The sequence below is a fragment of the Otolemur garnettii genome, unplaced genomic scaffold (assembly GCF_000181295.1).
Source record: "Otolemur garnettii isolate 467f Iridium unplaced genomic scaffold, OtoGar3 scaffold00060, whole genome shotgun sequence".
NCBI classification, from domain to species: domain Eukaryota; kingdom Metazoa; phylum Chordata; class Mammalia; order Primates; family Galagidae; genus Otolemur; species Otolemur garnettii.
This window is the reverse complement of record NW_003852455.1, coordinates 9953275-9973019: the sequence shown is the minus strand read 5'-3', so window position 1 is coordinate 9973019 and position 19745 is coordinate 9953275. Positions and strand designations below refer to the sequence as shown.

At 45.5% G+C, this 19745-nt stretch overlaps 2 protein-coding genes across 2 annotated transcripts in view; both read left to right on the top strand.

Annotated features, from left to right (window-relative positions):
- Nucleotides 1-1430: 1430 nt before the first annotated feature.
- HRG (histidine rich glycoprotein) lies at nt 1431-11343 on the top strand. The gene is made up of 6 exons (XM_012806928.2): nt 1431-1598; nt 2474-2564; nt 4913-5079; nt 6650-6730; nt 8682-8783; nt 10531-11343. Exons 1-6 carry the CDS (start codon nt 1446-1448, stop codon nt 11260-11262), a joined length of 1326 nt encoding a protein of 441 aa, XP_012662382.1. The 5' UTR covers nt 1431-1445; the 3' UTR covers nt 11263-11343.
- Nucleotides 11344-19304: 7961 nt separating this feature from the next.
- Nucleotides 19305-19745, top strand: part of FETUB (fetuin B) — a gene marked incomplete at its 3' end in the record, with an annotated part of 11620 nt that continues 11179 nt past the window's right edge. Inside the window, exon 1 of the mRNA XM_012806900.2 lies at nt 19305-19679. Coding sequence (XP_012662354.1) covers nt 19455-19679 — 225 coding nt within the window. The remainder of the gene's footprint in view (nt 19680-19745) is intronic.

The following is a 19745-nucleotide window of genomic DNA, read 5'->3' as shown; positions in this document are numbered from 1 at the left end:
GGTTTGAGGTTGCTGTGAGCTACAGTGCCATGGCACTCTACCCAGGGTGACTGAGTGAGACTCTGTCTCAAAACAAAAAACAACAACAACAACAACAACAACAAAAAGCAGTTATGGAGAGGGCCATGTAAAGGCTTTCCAAGTGAATCTCAGGCACAGCACCTCCGGGTGGGGAGGGAGTCAGGAGGAAGGGTGTTAGGAAGTACTGGGACATAAGCAGGGGGGATTCTAGAAGCTCCGGGTGGGCTCTGGAGCAACCATCAGGTTGGAAGAGAGTCTGTGGGTTTATCCTGAAGCCAAGCCAGCCTCCTGCCTTCACTCAGACCATATGCTTAACTGGACTGGATTTGAGGGTCAGAGTTAAAGTCTCCCTCCCCCTTCCCCGAAACAACTTGCCTACTCCCATGCATGGGACACCCCGAGTTATGGAGGCAGAGTGTGGAGCACCACAGAGGACAAGAGAGCCCCTGACCCTGGTTCAGTGGAGGGAGGCAGGCAGTGCAGGTGGCAGAGGACAGAAGCACAGGCATTTGGCATGGCACCATCAGTCCCATCCCTGGCTGTCACCACATGAGCAGGACATAGGTGTGTTGGCGCAGTGCCTCCTCTGAGTGGTGGCATGGATAGTGGGTGGGTGGGCATACTCCCTCACGCTGTGCTTGGCAGCAGGCAGGTGACAGGAACATGGGCTAGGAGGCCCCTTTGTGTATTCAGATGAGGAAATGAGGGCCAGACCAGGCCCTGAGATGAGACCAGTGAGAATCAGGAGGGGGGAGCATGAGGGAGATCGAGAAGCCACACTGCTCGGGCCCTGCTCAGCGGATAGCAAAGGCAAGGGGACGAAAAAACAAAGATGGTCTGCAGTTTTTCTGTTTTGTTTTTTTGCAGTTTTTAGTGGGGGCTGGGTTTGAACCTGTCACCTCCAGCATATGGGGCCGGCACCCCACTCCTTTGAGCCACAGGCACCGCCCAGTCGGCAGTTTTAAGAAGAGTCTAAAGCAATAAGTAATTAATGGTGCCCCTGACAAAGACGAGGGACGATGGGAGAGGCAGCTGGGTTGTAAGAGAAGAAGGTGCGTTATCAGTTTCAGCAAATTGAAATGGAGGCCGAAATCCGAGTTCAGGAATCAAACTGGGTGCTGGGATGAAATGGCAAGTAGGGACTGGAGGCCGTGATGTGGCCGTCCTCACCTGCAGTTATAGCTGTGCACCTTCAACACCTCCACCCAAATCATCACTGCTAATGACTCATACCTGTTTAAAGTTTGTGGCTAGAAGAAACAGCACGGCCACTTAAAACGAATGTTTGGAAATAACTGAAGGCATTTATTCAAATGAATAGATCTAATGTCACAAATATAGGACATCCGCAAAGATGGGGAGACAGTAACTCTGTTTAGGAAATAAAGATACAACTAACTAAGAAAAATCCTCTAGGTGCCCACATGTTACTCACCTGCTGCTTTCTTGGTCTTCCTCAGGGATCTGCGACAGTCTATTACCTACTCTTGGATATAAAAGAATCTGAATGCTTGACCCTCTCCAGGAAACCCTGGAAGGACTGCGAGCCGACTGTTTCTAGAGTTCTACCTGATATAGTAAGTACCCAGGGTACAATTCTCTCCTCTTACCGTTCCTCCCTTCTACCTGCTCCACTGACTCAGGCTGGCCACATACCTGGGGTAACGCAACAGAAGATTCAGCAGCTTCCTGCGGCTCATGAAGGTTAAGCTGATCTTGAGTAATACTCTTGAGAGCCATTTTAGGGACTCCAGCTCAAACTATGTCAGCAGGGATGGTAGCACCATGGGATAGCAGGACCAGTGGTGAGTTGTTAGGCCAGTTCATCTAATAATGTTACTACACTTCAGTGTTTTCAACTGTAAAGTGAAAGGAGAGTCTTGGAGCCCATGGACCCTAAGGGTCTTTCAGCCCTGACAGCCTATGTGTCTAACAATCTGTGAAGTTGTGATTGTGTCCAAGCACCAGTCCTGTGATAGAAATGGCCGAAGGGGTTAGGTGCAGGGAGGAATGGGTCTTGCTCTGAACACGGCACAGGCAGGGAGGAATGGGCCTTGCTCTGCGTGTTCGACTCCAGTGCTATCCTCTCTGGCAGGAAGAGAACACAAAGACAAGCACTGATGCAAGATTCCATTGTCAGAAAACAAGAGGTTTATACACCTAGGAGTTCTGCCTCCTTTTCCCTTGAAAATGTGTGGGATATGGTCGTGACCCCTCAAGCAGTTTCTCCCTGGTTATCTTGAGGAATCGGGGTGCCAATATTAGGCAGCTCATGGAAACAGACTAAGAAAACGCAAGTTTGGAGAGAAGCTTTGCAAAAGGGCTTGGTGAAGGGAACCCCAATACCCTGGACGTGGAAGTGTGGCGTGTCACCTTTTTGTCCTCTCATTTGCAGCCCGAGGAAAGCAGTGTGTGCTGACCCCGCACGGACTCAAAACCCTCTCTCTTACAGGTGATGGGACAGTGTAAGGTCATAGTTACGAGAAATTCAAGTGACTCTCAGGATCTTAGGCTGGAGGACTTTAACTGCACCAAGAGCTCCGGTATGGTAATGTGTTAAATCGCTCATCATCTCTAGGTTAGCACACAAGTCAATCAGAGAGTGCTATTCCTCACGAAATACCATGAGGTTCGTGACACGAAGGTCTCTGCCCTCTTGGGCACTGTTATATTACTGACTCTCCTGAGAACACAAGGGACACAGCTTTCCCTGGTGACTGGCACATCTTAACTTTTTAAGGGAGGGGGTATTGGTTATATAATTTACACATGACAAGTAAAATCAGAGTTGTAGCTGTGTCCTATCACCAGGGAGTGTGCCCTATATCCATTGCGTGGGAAGCTACTGAATCTCATCTCCTCCACTTCTTTATTTATTTATTTATTTTTTGGAGACAGAGTTTCACTTTGTTGCCCTTGATAGAGTATGGTGGAGTCACAGCTCACAGCAACCTTCGACTCTTGGGCTAAAGCAATTCTCTTGCCTCAGCCTCCCAAGCAGCTGGGACTACAGGTGCCTGCCATAACTCTCTGGCCGGTCTTGAACTCGTGAGCTCAGGCAATCCACCCACCTGGCCTCCCAGAGTGCTAGGATTACAGGTGTGAGCCACCACATCTGGCCTCACTTCTTGATATTAATTTAGATTTTTCTCTTTTGCGGGTCTGTCGTTATTAATCTCCTAGTTTCAAATCGGTATTGAGTACATGTGATGCTTGCTTTTCAGGTACATCTTTAAAGAAATTCAATGCATGAAAATAGGGATTTAAGAGAAGTCGTACAGCTGTATTGTAGAGAGACAGGCTTGGGAGTCTGACTTGTTTTACTTTGAATCCCAACCTCATTTACTAGTTCTGTAATCTTCAGAGTAGGTTACTTAACCTCTGTAAGCTTTTCTCATGTGTCAAATGAGGATAACAAGAACATTAGCTTTTAGGATTCTTATTAGAATTAAACAGGCTGGCCTACTGTGGACACTTGGTGGAGCAAGCTTCACACTCAACAAATATTGACCTTAACATTTAAAAGCTGTGTGTTATCAACAGTTTTCAAAGCACTTGTTTATATCATCTCATTTAACTTCACAGCAAGGCTATAAAGTAATCAGGGGTCCACAAACTTTTTAAACAGGGGGCCAGAACACTGTCCCTCAGACCGTTGGAGGGCCGGACTCTGGGTCCCCGGACAAGTCGGCTGCTAAGCATGAAAGGCAGTGGTGGGAAAAACACCCAGCGGGCCGGATACATGTCCTAGGTGGGCCGCACATGGCTGCAGGCCATAGTTTGAGGATGCCTGGTAAAGATTATGCTACTTTCTATATCAGAGATAAAATAATTGAGGCTCAAATATTTTTAATGACTTGGCCTTGGACATAACCCAATTCCGGGTTAACTCTAAACACATGCTCTTTTATTTACGTTTTCAAAATGAATGATCACAGAATTTCTTCAAAAAATACAGGGGAGAAGGAGGGGAGGGGAGGGGGGAGGACGGGTGGTGGGAGGGTGATTGGTGGGTTCACACCTATGGTCCATCTTACAAGGGTACATGTGAATCTTTCTAAATGTAGAATATAAATGTCTTAACACAATAACTAAGAAAATGCCACGAAGGCTATGTTAACCAGTTTGGTGAAAATATTTCAAAGTGTATATAAAACCAGCACACCGTACCCCATGATTGCATTAATGTACACAGCTATGATTTAATAAAAATAAATAAATAAATAAAAATAGCAAATCTGGGCACGGTGCCCGTGACTCAGTTGTTAGGGTGTGGGTCACGTGCACCAGGGCTGGTGGGTTCAAACCCAGCCCGGGCCTGCTAAACAACAACAACAACAAAAAAAAATAGCCGGGTGTTGTGGCAGATACCTGTGGTCCCAGCTACTGGGGAGGCTGAGGCAAGAGAATTGCTTGAGCCCAAGAGTTTGAGGCTGCTATGAGCTGAGATCCCACAGCACTCTACGGAGGGTAGCATAGTGAGACTCTGGCTCAAAAAAAAAAAAAAAAAAAAGCAAATCTTAATATGATTTAATATAAAAAAATTCAACAGCCAAGCAAATTCTGTAGCAGGTTGTCGTCTAAGAAAGGTTGAGCTGTATCTTTTCCTGTCTCTGGGAAAAATTTTATGAAAATATTGGCCCTTTGTGAGGGTTAGTGGTGAGGGCATCGTGAAAGAGGGGTCACAGCAGAGACCTGGGCATCAGAAGGTCAGAAGGAAGGGTCTACAGTTCCGCTCTGCCACTGCTGAACTGATTGCAAACAAGTTACTTAGTTTCCCCAACACTTGATGTTCCCATCTGTAAAACGGATGTTATTGTTATTTTTGACACAACTGTCTTTTCCCACTCCCCCACTCTGTAACCAAGACACTCCCATCTTCTCTTTCTAGTCTCTTCAGCACTGTTCAATAACAAAGACAGTCCCGTAATCGCAGATTTCTTTGAGGATGCGGAGCCCTACAGAAATAAAGCCGACCAAGCCCTTGAGAAGTACAAAGAGAGGAATGACGGTTTTGCCTCTTTCAGAGTGAACCAAGTAGAGAAAGTTACAAGAGAGGTGAGTCTCCACTCTGTCCAGGTCGGAGGGCCCAGGCTCCCACCTGGCAGGCATGAACTGAATGACACGCCCTCTCTACCTATGTCAAATAACCAGCTGTTTCTAAAGTGAGAACCTGTTGCAGCTTTTAGGGCCATAATAGACAGCCAGCAGGTACCAAAGAGCTGCCCTTGGCGAGTTCTTGTTTTTAGAGAGTGTATGCGTGGGGATGGGAGTAGGTACGTGGCAGAGAGGAGAGAACATGCCAGAAGGAAAGAGGGAAAACAGCACAGTAAGGTCATGGGAGTCATAAAAAATTATCCAATACTGGCTGGGTGTGGTGGCTCATGCCTGTAATCCTGGCACTCTGAGAGGCCCAGGCTAAGGCCAGGAGTTGGAGACCAGCTTGAGCAAGAAGGAGACTCTGTCTTTACAAAAATTAGAAACATCAGCGGGGCATGGTGGTGCACACCTGTAGTCCCAACTACTCGAGAGCTAAGGTAAGAGGGTCGCTTTAGCCCAGGAGTTTGTGCTTGCATTGAGCTAAGATGACACCACTGCACTCTAGCCTGAGCAACAGAGCAGGACCCTGTCCTAAAAAATTATCCAATATTAACCTCCTCGTATTAGGATGGAAACATGAGACTCAAAGAAATTCTCTCCTCACACCCATAGGTGGGGCTGGAGGTAGACAGCCTTGCCTCACTGTCCAAAGACCCAAGAGCCTCCGACCCAGAACTGTCTTGTAGAGCAGATGTCTGCACTTTGAAGATACAAAGTTAGATAGATTACGGTTTGTATGAGCACCAAAGCGAATACAATGCAGTTACTGAAAGGAATACTTTGGATCCGTGTGTATTGGGATGAGTTTCAAAACTCTTTCCAAGTTAAGGGGAAAAGCAGGTTACTGAACAAGTTCAGAACATGGCCCATTTATACCAAATCTTTAGATGTCTGTGTATACGTGTAATGCATCTGGGAAAAGGCTAAAAAGAGAAACACATGAAATGAGTGATAGTTGTACCTGTGGGAAGGAGACGTTGGGGTGCAGGAAGGGTGAGTTTTCACACTGTACTTGATTATGTCTGTATGATCTGAATCTTTGATTCACAGGTGAGTGAAATGGCAGTACTCACCTTTTCCCTTAGGCGATCAATATTTATTTATTTACTTATTTATTTATTTTGAGACACTATGTTGCCCTCGCTAGAGTGCTGTGACGTCACAGCTCACAGTAACCTCAAACTCTTGGGCTTACGTGATTCTCTTGCCTCAGCCTCCCAAGTAGCTGGGACTACAGGTGCATATAACACTACCTGGCTATTTTTTTGTTGCATTTGTCATTGTCGTTTAGCTGGCCTGCGCCGAGTTTGAACTCACCACCCTCGGTGTATGTGGCCGGCATCAACCACTATGCTATGGGCGCCAAGCCAGGTGATCTATTTTCAAAAGGCAGAAACCATAGGACAAATGGCACGTATTGTTGACTTTGAATCCTCCCAGTGCTTTACACTTTCCTGGCTAGTAGATACGTGTTTCTTTCCTCCCCTCTTTCTTTGTTCCTGAAACTGTTTTGATCCCCTCTGTCTAGAGAGGAGGGGAAAGAACCAATTACTATGTGGAATTCTCTGTGAGGAACTGCTCCAGGCACCATTTCCACAGACACCCTAAGGTGAGTATAACACGTCTGTAAAATGGCAAGCAGCTAGCACGGCTGGCTAGTCATTTCTTTTCTGCCACACGTTGGAAGAATAAGAGTTGCCTTGGGCCACACATTAGATACACTAACACCAATGAAAGCTGATGAGCCAAAAAGAAGGTCTGTGCACCAAGGATAAGCAAAACAGTCCTCAAATAATCTGCATGCAGCCCGCAGGCCACAGGTTCCACACTCCTGAGTGGTGAATAATGGCCAGGCCCTCTTCTAAACGCTTTACACATAAGTTAACTCATTAACCCTCAATCCACCTTATGAGCTAGAGACTATTTTTATCCCAAATTTCCAGATGAAAAATCCAGGCCACTGAGAAATTAACTGAATTATGAGAATTTAATTTTATAATGCGCACGATACATATCTCAATTTAAAACTGAGTTTTGTTTTTTTTTTAACAATTGGAATGAAAGGTTTAGCTAAAACTAACAACCAGCCTGTATTAAGACCCACACACCAAGTGCTCCATTCATTCCATCCCACCGACACCTGCAGATCCTATTTGACAAACAAGCAGGTAACTGAAGTTCAGAAAAGGAAGGGTCTCCCACAGGTTCACGTCTGAGCTGAGATTAGAATCCTGTTATTCTCATGGCCAGTCCAGTGGGATTTGACCCTAATTATTTACAAATTGATTCCTGCGTACCCGCAAGATGTAGCTCCTGACGCTTGACATTTGCATGGCCACGTACAGTTTACAAAACACCACCACCTACATCACTGCGTGGTTAGAGCCTCACCACCATCCTGCCGAGAAGGAATGCAGGTGTCTGCCTCCTAGAATTTGAACCACTTACTTAAGGGAATTTGAGCTAAAAAGTGTTAGCATATGGAATTTTAGTTCTAATTTCAAGTCCAGGATTTTTCTGATTTGATAACATATTCTCCCTGGCCAAAAGGGAAAAACTATTAAAATTTGTTGGCTTCTTTTCTGGCTGTTCAAAGTTTCAACCTTATCCAGTTTTAGAATCCTTGCCCATGGCAACCCGAAAAGACATTTCCTTCCCCTTAACTATCTTTGTGTGAGGAATGTAAGCCAGGGGAGAACCACAGGAGCTGGAGGAGAGTGGGCTCAGGGCTAAGTGTTGTTACAGCATCATCTCATTTAATGAAGTCCTCCCATAACCTCTGAGTAGACAGTATTATCCCATTTTATAAAGACCGAATTTCAGAAATTTTGGGTAACTTGACTAGTCTCACACAACTAGCCCATGGTGAAGCCAGATCGACATATCTGATACCCAAACTGTGGCGAGAATCTCAATGCTTAACAGTCTCTTCTAAGGAAGACTCATCCTCTTGTCCTAGTCTAACTTTGACAGCTGGGTGGAGGGGCCTCTGGAGGAAGGCAGGCCAGACATTGCAGCCCTGGTATTTAGGGTGGAGCCTGCAGACACTTCCCTGACAGGGTCCTTGCAAATCCTTCTGTCTAGGGGTTCCTCCTTCCCAACACTTCCTTCCTAGGAACCAGTTAAAGTTGTAAAATCCCTCTCTTACACCATTCCTCATTCTCTCTCAGCACAGGCAAGCCAGGTCTTCTGCAAAAGGGTTGGCGTAAGGGCAAGGCAGCAATGATGTGGGTCTCCTTACCAAGGCCAGCCCTGCTGGTAAGGACTGCTCACGGCTGGTAGGAACCTCAGCCTCTTGAAATGGGAACCGTGAAATCTGCACTTCACGTCCCCCAAAGCGTTGACCATGAAAGATTTTTTAATAACTGGTGGGAGTATCTGATAATCTTACCTTGATTTTTTTCTGAGGCTGTTCTTTCTTTCCTGAATATCTGGAAGTTTACAAATCTGGCTGGGGAACCTTCTTCCCAACCGCAGGCACGTGAGCGTGTGTGTGTGCGTGCGCGCACACACACACACACACACACCCAGACACTAACAGGCTTATCTCTCTTTCATAGGTCTTTGGATTCTGCAGGGCAGTTTTATCCTATGATGCAGAAGACTCTGACTTTGAAACCCCAAAAGAACTTGATGTGAATTGTGAAGTATTCGACACCGAGGTGGGTTGCTTGAGTTTCTTGTGAAAATGTCAGATTATGTGATATTTTTACACACATAGTCCTTACTATGTTCCCTACAGCTGTGTGTGTGTGGGGGGGGGTGTAAGAGAAACAAATGGAGACAGAGACACAGGGATGTGACACCCCTGGGAAAGAAGTGAAATTGCTGGTATGGCACAGAAAGTGTGAAAACTTTTCCAAGAGTTAGGGAGGGCTAAAATTTGGCCGAAAAGTGAAATCATGACTAATTCAATTGGCTTGGAATGAATTTGAATATGGTCCTTCTATGTAGGACTCTAATCCTGAGATTTAGTAACTCCTGGCTTTTACTATTAGGCATAGGTCCTAACGGGAACAAATTAGACTCAAAGGTGTTATACAAAAGTATATAAAATAAGATGCAAAGCAATATTTTGTATCTGGTCCAGAAATCTTTGTTCAGTTTTATGGATGAGCGCAAAGATTTTCTCACAGAATGTTTCATATCAGAAAAAAAAAAAATGAACTAACTGCGCTCCAAGCCAAAAAAAAAGGAAGAAAAAAAGGCAGGTTAGTCACCATGAACACGGAGGTATAGATTTTTTTTTTTCTTTTTGAAAGAGTGTCACTTTGTCACCCTGGATAGAGTGCTGTGACATCATAGCTCACAGCAACCTCAAACTCTTGGGCTTAATTGATTCTCTTGCCTCAGATTCCCAAGTAGCTGGGACTATAGGTGCCCAGGACAATGCCCAGCTCTTTTTAGAGATGAGGTCTCACTCTGGCTTATACTGGTCACAGGCAATCCACCCACCTTAGCCTCCCATAGTGCTAGGATTATAGATGTGAACCACTGTGCCCAGCCTGCATCTATAGATTTTTAAAAGTTAAACTCTAGCTTGGCACCCATAGTACAGTGATTACAGTGTCAGCCACATACACTGAGGCTGGCAGGTTTGAACCCAGCCTGGACCAGCTAAACAACAATGGCAATTGCAACAAAATATAGCCAAGCACTGTGGCGAGTGCCTATAGTTCCAGCAACTTGGTAGGTTGAGGCAAGAGAATTGCTTGAGCCCAAGAGTTTGAGGTTGCTGTGAGCTGTGATGTCACAGCACTCTACCGAGGGTGACATAATGAGAATCTATCTTATAAAAAAAAAAAAGTTAAACTCTGAACTAGGAGGAGAGGAAAGAGGCCAGGTGCTCTCACCTTTTAGAGGAAGGCATATGGGTATCATCAACACTCAGAACTCTTTACAGAACATCAATTATAAGTCACTCATTTTCCAAATGTTGGTCTGAAGATGGACGCCATTTCAAAATATATTTTCACCAATTTCTATTGAAATAAGGATAATAAAGCTTTTCGTATAAAACATTAAATTCATCCAAAGGACTAATCAGTACTCTGAAATTGTCTTTCTGACTTTTTTCGTTGTTGTTTTTTTTTGGCCGGGCCTGGGTTTGAACCTGCCACCTCCAGCATATGGGGCTGGCGCCCTACTCCTTTGAGCCACAGGTGCCGCCCGACTTTGTTGTTATCTACATGTTATTATTTTCTGAAATGATGTTGGTAGACGACAGTTGTATTTTAGATGTCAACTTTACTAGACAAAAATTTGACAAGTTCTTTTTTGTTGTTATCCTGCTTTTTCTATCGATTTGTGGAATCCAAAACCTGGGAGCCTTCGGTCTACATCAAGTTAAAGATCTAACTTCTCCTTTTGTGTTATGTGATAATATTCCCTTTCCGTGTCTGTTATCAGGATCGTAGGAACATGAGTGGTGTACATCTCCACCCATGCCACCACCCCCACTTTGGTGGGCATGGGCATTTTCCTGGTGGCAGGCCTCCATTTAAGCCTCATGGAGCCAGAGGTCATCACCACAGGCCACATGAACTGGGATGCCCACCTCCCCTGGAAGGAAAAGATCCCTCAGGAAGACCTCCATTTCAAGGAGAAGAGCCTCCACGATTTCCCCCTCCAGGGTCAAGATGTCATCACAACCCTGTTGGTACCAATGGGTTCCATGATCACAGTTCCAATGAGCACCATCCCCATAAGCACCATCCCCATGGACAACATCCCCACAGACACCGTCCCCGTGGACATGGACCCCGTGGACACCACCCCCATGGACACCACCCCTGTGGCCAAGATTTCCATTGTGAAGGATCCTGTGACCCAACACTCCAGAGCCAAGATCCCCAAGATCACCATCACCATGGCCATGGCCCACCACATAGGCACTCAGAAGGAAAAGGCCCAGGTAACAGACACTTCCCCTTTCACTGCAGACCCATTGGATATGTTTACCAGCTGCCTCCCCTAAAAACAGGTGAAGTCCTTCCTCTTCCTGAAGCGAACTTTCCCAGCCTCTCATTGCCAAACCACAGCAATCCACTAAAGCCCTTCCCTCGGTCACCCTCTGAATTGTGTCCAGGGAAGTTCCAAACTGAATTTCTACATGTCTCCAAGTTTTTTTCTGCAAAATAAAGAGTGATTTCCTTGATCAAGAAAAATGAATAATAGTTAGAATTAGAGACATGAATAAAGTGTGCTCATTAAGAAATGAAACTTGTGGTTCTTTTCACCTTGCTTTCATAATCAGGATGGGGCAAAATGTGGTTGGGGGAGGACAGGGCATGAGAAGAGGCAGACAAATGGAGAGGAGATGAAAGATCTCAGGGCTACAGATTCATGGTTAATTTTGTCACTGGCCACCACATCACTTAAGGAAAACCTATGATCCTGTGAATTTCTTTCTTTTTTGGACTTAATATCCTCTAATTCTAGAGTCTATTACTGCTTATGATACAGCCTGACATACCAAGAAGGGATGTTTTATTCCTTAAAGGATTATTATTATAAAAGTGACCCAAGCTCTCTCTTAGCGATTATTTCTAGTCATCTAAAGTTTCTCTTGTAGCAAAGTTGGTGAAAGCAAGGTGTGCCTGAGATCTGCCAGACAGAGAAGAGCCCCCTGCCTAACACAGCAGAGGAGGAGGGGGCAGAGGCAGGTGTGGGGACCCACGTGAAGAACCCAAAAGACAAACGAGTGAGAGGAAATGCGACTTCGTGTGTGTGAGATTAAGGAAGGTTAAACTCAAGCCAGGCTCAGTGGCTCACACTTGTAATCCTCACACTGTGGGAGGCTGAGAAGGGAGTAGGCCTGAGTTAAGAATTTCAAGATCAGATGAGCAAGAGCAAGACCGCATCTCTATTAAAAATAGAAAAAAACTAGCTGGGCATTGTGGCAGGTGCCTGTGGTCTCTGCTACTCAGGAGGGTGAGGCAAGAGGATTGCTTGAGCCCAGGAGGTTGAGATTGCTGTGAGCTATGATGTCACGGCACTCTACCCAGGGTGACTGAGTGAGACTCTGTTGAGAGTGGGGGGGGAGGAAGGGAGGATTAAAATCCAGCCTAGAAGAAATACTTTGGAGATTGTAGTTGAGCAGAGAGTAACTCAGGGGGTGTCTGAGATGAGCAGAAAATCCAAAGGAGGGTGAATACATTGTGTGCATCAAGAAAATAAGAACCAGAAATCATGAGGACAGTGAAGATATTCAGCCAATAAATTTAAGTGAGAAAAAATTTAATATGGTTTTGTGATAAGTTCTAGTATAACTTTGTCATCAATTTAAAAGTGAGTTCTGAAAGTAATGTTATCTGTCTATCAGGTAAGAAAACAGACTACTGGGTAGTGCCTGTGGCTCAGAGGATAGGGCGCTGGCCCCATATACTGAGGGTGGTGGGTCTAAACCTGGCCCCTGCCAAACTGCAACAACAACAAAAATAGCTGGGCATTGTGGCGGCTGCCTGTAGTCCCAGCTACTTGGGAGGCTGAGGCAAGAGAATGGTCTAAGCCCAGGAGTTGGAGGTTGCTGTGAGCTGTGATGCCACAGCACTCTACCAAGGGTGGTAAAGTAAGAGTCTGTCTCTTATTTTAAAAAAAAGAAAGAAAGAAAGAAAACAGACTATTGTGGGTCTCAATGGGCTTCAAGACCCCCATAGGGACCTCTTAAGTGGGTACCTGAGGCTCCTGAAATGAGACAAATTCAACACTAGGGTGTGGCAGAGCACTTTACATTGAGGTTTGCCCTCAACTTTGCAAAGGAAAGCCCTGAAGGGTGTCACCTCCCACAGAGTATTTGCCTAAACTACAGCCCCGGCCACCCTGTGTGCCACTGCTGTTGTGTTTGTCTGTATTTTCCTCCAGAACATGAAAAGCAGGAACCTCTATCCTTGTTCTGTCCCAAGGCTAAACAAGTGCTCAGTAAACATTTATGAATGAATGAGTAAAAAGATTAATGAAACTCACAAGGTCTATCTTTACAGTGGATGGGGGCTGGGGTGAGCATGTGGTCACCTGCAGAGGACAGTCTAATCCTTGGTGTCCTTGTCTCTTGAGAGAATAAAATTGAGATTTGAAGGGGTGGAAAATAAATTCTAAATTCAATTATGAAGCAAAGAAAGCTCTGGCTATAAATTGCAAAGAAAGTTACAAGCGTGAATCATAACCACAAATTCAGGTGCAAAAGAAATACCACTTTATTTTTAGGCAAAATTAATTTTGTTTTTTTTTTTTTTTTAGACAGTTTCACTTTGTTGCCCTCGGTAAAGTGCCCTGGCATCACAGGTCACAGCAACCTCAAAGACTTGGGCTCAAGCAATTCTCTTGCCTTAGCCTCCCAAATAGCTAGGAATATAGGCACCCACGACAATGCCCAGCTATTTTCAGAGACCAGGTCTTACTCTGGCTTGGGCTGGTCTGCAACCTGTGAGCTCAGGCAATCCACATGCCTCAGCTTCTCAGAGTGCTGGGATTACAGGATTGAGCCACCATGCCTGGCCCCAGATCAAATTAATTTCTCTTTCAGGTTGCTATCCTACTGGGGTAATAGCAAACTAAATCTCCCTCCTTCTTGGAGTCCTACCTCTCCTCATACCCTGCTATTCTTCACAAAGTTGTGTCACAGTTCTAGAATCTCACGTAGTGCTAAAGTCTCTGGGTGGTGGGCAGGAGAAGGAGGTTCTGATGCTTACTGGTCCACCTATCCTCCTGCTGAGATATACTCGCTAAGCCATTCATATCACTCTTTGAATCTAGTTTATCTGCTACTTTTGTATCAGACTAAGAATATAGGAGTCTGTAAGAACACCACTGCTAAGACACACCACACAGGTCTCTTCTCTCCCTGGGATCCTGCTGCCTTCCCGGCTGCATACCCAGGAAACAGAGCAGAGGGCTCCCTGTCCCATCTTTTCTCCCCACACTACAGAATTTCTTTCTAATCTCAGATAAATTCCCTTATTTTTAGTGCCAAAAGACTCTTTTTCCATACTGAAATCCTCTTTCCGTTTTCTCTTTTCAAATCGGGGCTTTAGAAACAGGCTACTAAGTTTTCAGTTTCTGCCAGCCAGCAGTAGCTCACCCCTGTAATCATAACACTCTGGGAGGCCATGGTGGGGGGATCGTTTGTGCTCAGGAGTTCAAGATCAGCCTGAGCAAGAGTGAGATCCCATCTTTACTAAAAGTAGAAAAAATTAGCTATGATGGTGCACACTGGTAATCCTAGCTCCTTGGGAGGCTGAGGCAAGAGGATTGCTTAAGCCCAAAAGTTTGAGGTTGCAATGAGCCATGATAATACCAGGGCACTCTAGCCCAGGTGACAGAGATATTCAGTTTCAAAAAAAACTTCAGGCTTGGTGCCTGTGGCTCAAGCGACTAAGGCGCCAGCCATATACACCTGAGCTGGCAGGTTCGAATCCAGCCGGGGCCTGCCAAACAACAATGACAGCGGCAATCAAAAAATAGCTGGGCCTTGAGGTGGGTGCCTGTAGTCCCAGCTACTTGGGAGGCAGAGGCAGGAGAATCGCTTGAGCCCAGGAGGTGGAGGTTGCTGTGAGCTGTGATGCCATACCACTTTACCCAGGAAGACAGCTTGAGGCTCTGTCTCAAAAACAAAACAAAACAAACAAAAAACTTCTAGATTCTCTCTGCCTTCCAACTATGTGTACAGTAATGATATGCAAAGAATTTAATAACCAGTATGACACAGCACTGAGCAATCAGAACAGATGCTACAACCAATGAGAACAGTTGCTTTCCATAAACAGCCAGTGTGGCCAACTGGCAGGGTCCCCAAATGCCACCTGCAGAATCACACTGTTCCACAGAGACAAACACAGGGTCAGCTGCTCAAATGGGGAGTACACAAAGGTGAAATCCCAACTCAAAATATTATCCTCCCACAGAAACATTTGTGTAATGCTTTATCATATCATAGAGTACTTTTGCAAACATAGCTTGAATTAATGAAAGTACTACCCATAAAACATAGGAGTTGAGAGCTCTCAATTCATTTCAATTAAATGCATTCATCACAGGCAAACAGCTTCTAAAGGTGAATAATGGGATAAGAACCATTCCTACCCTGTGGAGCTTACATTCTACTAGAGGTTTTAGACAATATACCGTTGGTAAATGCTCCTCTAGATTTTTTGTTATGATGGTTAAAACATATATGAGTGTTTGTTTGTACATATTCCATAAATTTTCAAAGGTTATATTAACAGAGGCGATTATTATTGCTTTCTCAAATGTCTGAAGCCCAAACTCCTCACCCTTCTTCAGAAAATGTCTTCCACTTCCTAACGTCACCCTTTCTGCCGGTGGTGCTACCATTCTTCAAGTCCTGTATGCCAGAAATGTTTATTGATTCTTCCTTTCTCTTCATCTGCAATAAACTCGATGACAGTAGGCTTTGTTTACATTAATGTGCCTAGCACACAGTAGGTGTTTAAGAAATGTTTACGTAATGAGTTAATATATTAAACATTTATTATGAGGTGAAAGATTTTTTATATGTTTTACAATTTAATTTTACCAACAACTCACTTATACAGGTAATATCATTGTGTTTGAATAGGTCAGCTGCTGTAATACACAAACTCAAGGGCTTTATGATACAGATTTTTTTTTTTTGGTAGAGACAGAATCTCACTTTATTGCCCTCAGTAGAGTGCTGTGGCATCACAACTCACAGCAACCTCTAGCTCTTGGGCTTAAGTGATTCTCTTCCCTCAGCCTCCTGAGTAGCTTGGCCTACAGGCACCTGCCACAATGCCTGGTTATTTTTTTGTTGCAGTTTGGCCAGGGCTGGGTTTGAACCTGACACTCTCAATATGTGGGGCCGGCACCCTACCACTGAGCCACAGGCACTGCCCTGATACAGATTTTGATTTCGGTCTCATGTAACAGTTTAAAACCAGTTATAAGCAGGTGGTGGAGCACATGGCAATTCAGGGTTCCATCTGAATCTTCTTCTGGCAGCTCTGTCCTCCACTGGGGCATCAGTATTTTTTCCTGGATCCTATGCATCCAGCTCACATGGCAAGAGGATGGAGGAGCATGAAGGTGGTTTTCGTGGGCCAGGCTGGAATTGGCAAGGATAATTTATGCTCACGTTTCATTGACTAGAACGCAGTCATCCAGCCACACTGAATGCAAAGAAGATTGGGAAATAAAGGCCGGGTGTGGTGGCTCACGCCTGTAGTCCTAGCACCTTGGGAGGCTGAGGCGGCTGGATGGCCTGAACTCAGGAATTGGAGACTGCCTGGGATCTTACTGTCAGTAAATTACAGGACTGGGATTAGAGCTACGGTTGGCCTCCTTGGAAGGTCCATTCTTTCCACTTCAGTACACTGGCCACGTACACTGCCAAGTCCCACCTCTGAGTGTTCTCTGGAAACACCCATGGTGACCACCCTTGACTATTCCTTTCCAAATCATTCCTCATCCTCTCGGCCCCCAGCCTCTCCATCCCTGCTACTCCTCCTTCCTCTGAGCCTAAGAACATGCCCAGGTCTCTTTCCCCCTTCATTTTGTTCTTACTTCACCTGATTAGAATCCATTTCCTGCCCACACCGTGCACCTGGACCTACCTCAGTACATCACAGATTCCTAACCCTCCTTCTCTAATGTGAAATATGATTTATAAGAATTAATTGCCAGGCCCTGCACATATATTATCTCATCCACTCCTCAAAAAAGTCATGTTAAAATATTGTGATTTTCCACATTTTCCAGGCAAAGAAATTGAGGCTCAGAAAAGTTACATGACCCTGACTCTCTTGGGGGTCACACAGTGGTCAAGTCGCAGAACTAGCCTGGAGTCCAGGTGCTTTTACTGCCTCATTCCCGTTCCTGCTGCCCCACTGCAAGGCCACCACCCCGGCCCCATCGGCCCCTCTTTTCTAGGGGCTCTCAAGGAGATTAAATTGTCAAGTTAGAGATCACACCACCAACAACAAAAAATTCAATCTGATTTTCTCTTGTGGGAGTGGGGATAAGACTTGAAGGCAAACATCTCTGAAGGGTTCACCCTTGTCTTTCACCTACTTGTAGGCCTTCCCTCTCTGAATCATCTAATTCTACCCAACAGGTTGCCTAGGCTTGGTGAACAAAAGACACCGTGAAAAAGAGGTGACAAGATGGTGTGATGTCTTTCTCCACCTATATAAGGTCATGGCCAACACTCCTTTAACAAAAGCAAGCAAACACAAACAATAAATAGCATATTTATTTAGCTAAAGTTTCAATGGCCTGGGAGCCTTCCTGGGAAGGAAGATCAGAAGACCCAGGGGAAGACTATCTGTCTTTATGCTTACATTCCGTGAAGGGTGCACAGCAGTGTGGAAATGGGGTTAGATAAAGTGAGTTGTCTAACAGCAAAAGACTAGGGGGGAAAACTCAGCAAGACCTGTCTTTAAGTTATTCCTGGCCTCTCCGTGTGGAATCCCTTTTTCCCAAGTATGGGACAGGACCCTTCTGGAAGGGAGGTCTTAGTAACCACCACCACGCAGAGTGCCTCAGAGAATTTCTCTTTGGCAGCTCCTTCACAGGAGCCTGGGGGGAGGGTACTGTCCTTTTTCTAGGTTTTATGGCTGCTTTGAGGAGAGGGTTTCTAGTGCCTGTGACCAGCCTGGGAAGTGAAGTTGTGGTTTCTATGGTTTTCCTTGGGGAGGAAAAGGAGTAGGAGAAAGGGGGCGAGTGAAAGGCAGACAGCTTGTTCCTGAGGCCCCTTCGGTTTCCGTCACTTCACAACCCTCAGCAGGCCAAGGCCCTGTACATTAGGGGGTCATCTTCTGAGCCCCAACAATATTCCAGAGATAAGTGAGTAGTAAAATCACTGGAGCAATGTAATCAAAGAAGATTTATCAAGATCGGATGGGAGAAAGCTTTGGTTCCATCCTTAAGAATGGGTAGGATTATCTCTTGAGGGTGGGACACAATTATAAGAGGGACTTTATCTAAAAATGCAGTCAGTGTAACCTAATCCTTTGTACCCTCAATGAATCCCAACCAATTAAAAAAAAAAAAACTATACAAACAAACAAAAGCCCACAATGAGAAGTTAACTAACTCTGAAGAGAATGGCTGTTATCAAAAAGTCTCCACACAACAAGTGCTGGCATGGAAGTGAAGAGAGAGGAACACGCATACCCTGTTGATGGGACTGCGAACCAGTACAGACTCTATGGAAAGTAGTACAGAGATTCCGCAAAGAACTGAAAGAAGATCTACCATTTGGTGGAGCAATCCCACTACTAGGCATTTGCCCAAAGGAAGAAAAGACACTTGCACTCAAATGCTTATTGTAGCAAAATTTGCAATCACAAAAATGTGGAAACCACCCAGTGCCATCAACACATGAGTGGATTAGTAAAATGTGGTATGTGTGTGCCATGGAGTACTACTCAGCCACATAAAAATGGTGCTCTAGGATGGAACTAGAGACCTTCTTTTTAAGTAAGTGAAATACTTCAAGAATGGGAAAACAAACACCATGTGTCCTCAATACTAAATTAGAATTAGTCAATTGGGTGGTGCCTGTGGCTCAGTGAGTAGAGTGCAGGCCTTGTATACTGAGGGTGGTAGGTTCGAACCTGGCCCAGGCCACAATGCAATAACAAAATAGCTGGGCGCTGTGGTGAGAAAACTTTTAATACCATACTCATGTTTTTCCTTAGAAGTCTTTGATTTAGAAGAACCTAAATACTCCAAATAAAACACTTGTCATCAAGATGTCCAAAGTGCTTAAGAATTCTCAACTGTGCAGCTGCGAGGTGACTGTGGGTTAAACCACCTTCCTGATCTAACAAGAGCATGAAGCACAGGACGCTGACCCCGAAGTGTGAACTCACCAAACCCCCCCAGGACCGGAAGCCCATGCTCCTGCCTGAGGTAACCACTGTATGAGTGTGGCCAGGGAGATCTCTGTAGGGAATGTGCCACTGGAGATGGGGAGGTGACGGTCTTCCTTATTCTGATTCAGGAGGGGACCTAGACACAGAGTGGAATCCAGTCATAAGAGCCTTGCCCTCAGCCAAATGTTTTTCATGATTTCTTACGGAAATGTTTGGAAACCAGTTTGTTTACACGCACCCATGAATATGACGCTGCTCAAAGGTCTAAGGTTAGAAAGCCTGGCAAATCCGACCCAAAGTACTGACTCAGGAAAATTCGTTTCAAATGCACTGTGATAGGAGGAGACAGTTTCAACTCCAGTCATCCTGGTTCAGACCATAATTACAAAACTGCTCAAACCTGCCTCAGAGAGCCCCACAAGCCGGTCAGTTCCTGTGGCTCCAACACTGACCCATCCTGGGCCTTTCCCCCACAGAATGGGCCTGCTGCTACCCTTGGTGCTCTGCTCTCTAGCCCTGTGCTGTGGGGCTAGGTCTCCGCCCGGTCCGCCTGGCCCTCCCCCCCGGCTGGTCCCCCGGCGCTGCAATGACTCAGACGTGCTGGCAGTCGCTGGCTTTGCCTTGCAGGACATCAACAGAGACCGAAAGGATGGCTATGTGCTGAGCCTCAACCGAGTGAACGATGCCTGGGAACAGAGAGAGGCAAGTGACAGTCCCCTCTGGGGCTAGTATTAGGACAAGCTATAGAAACTGGCGGGGGTGAGCAGG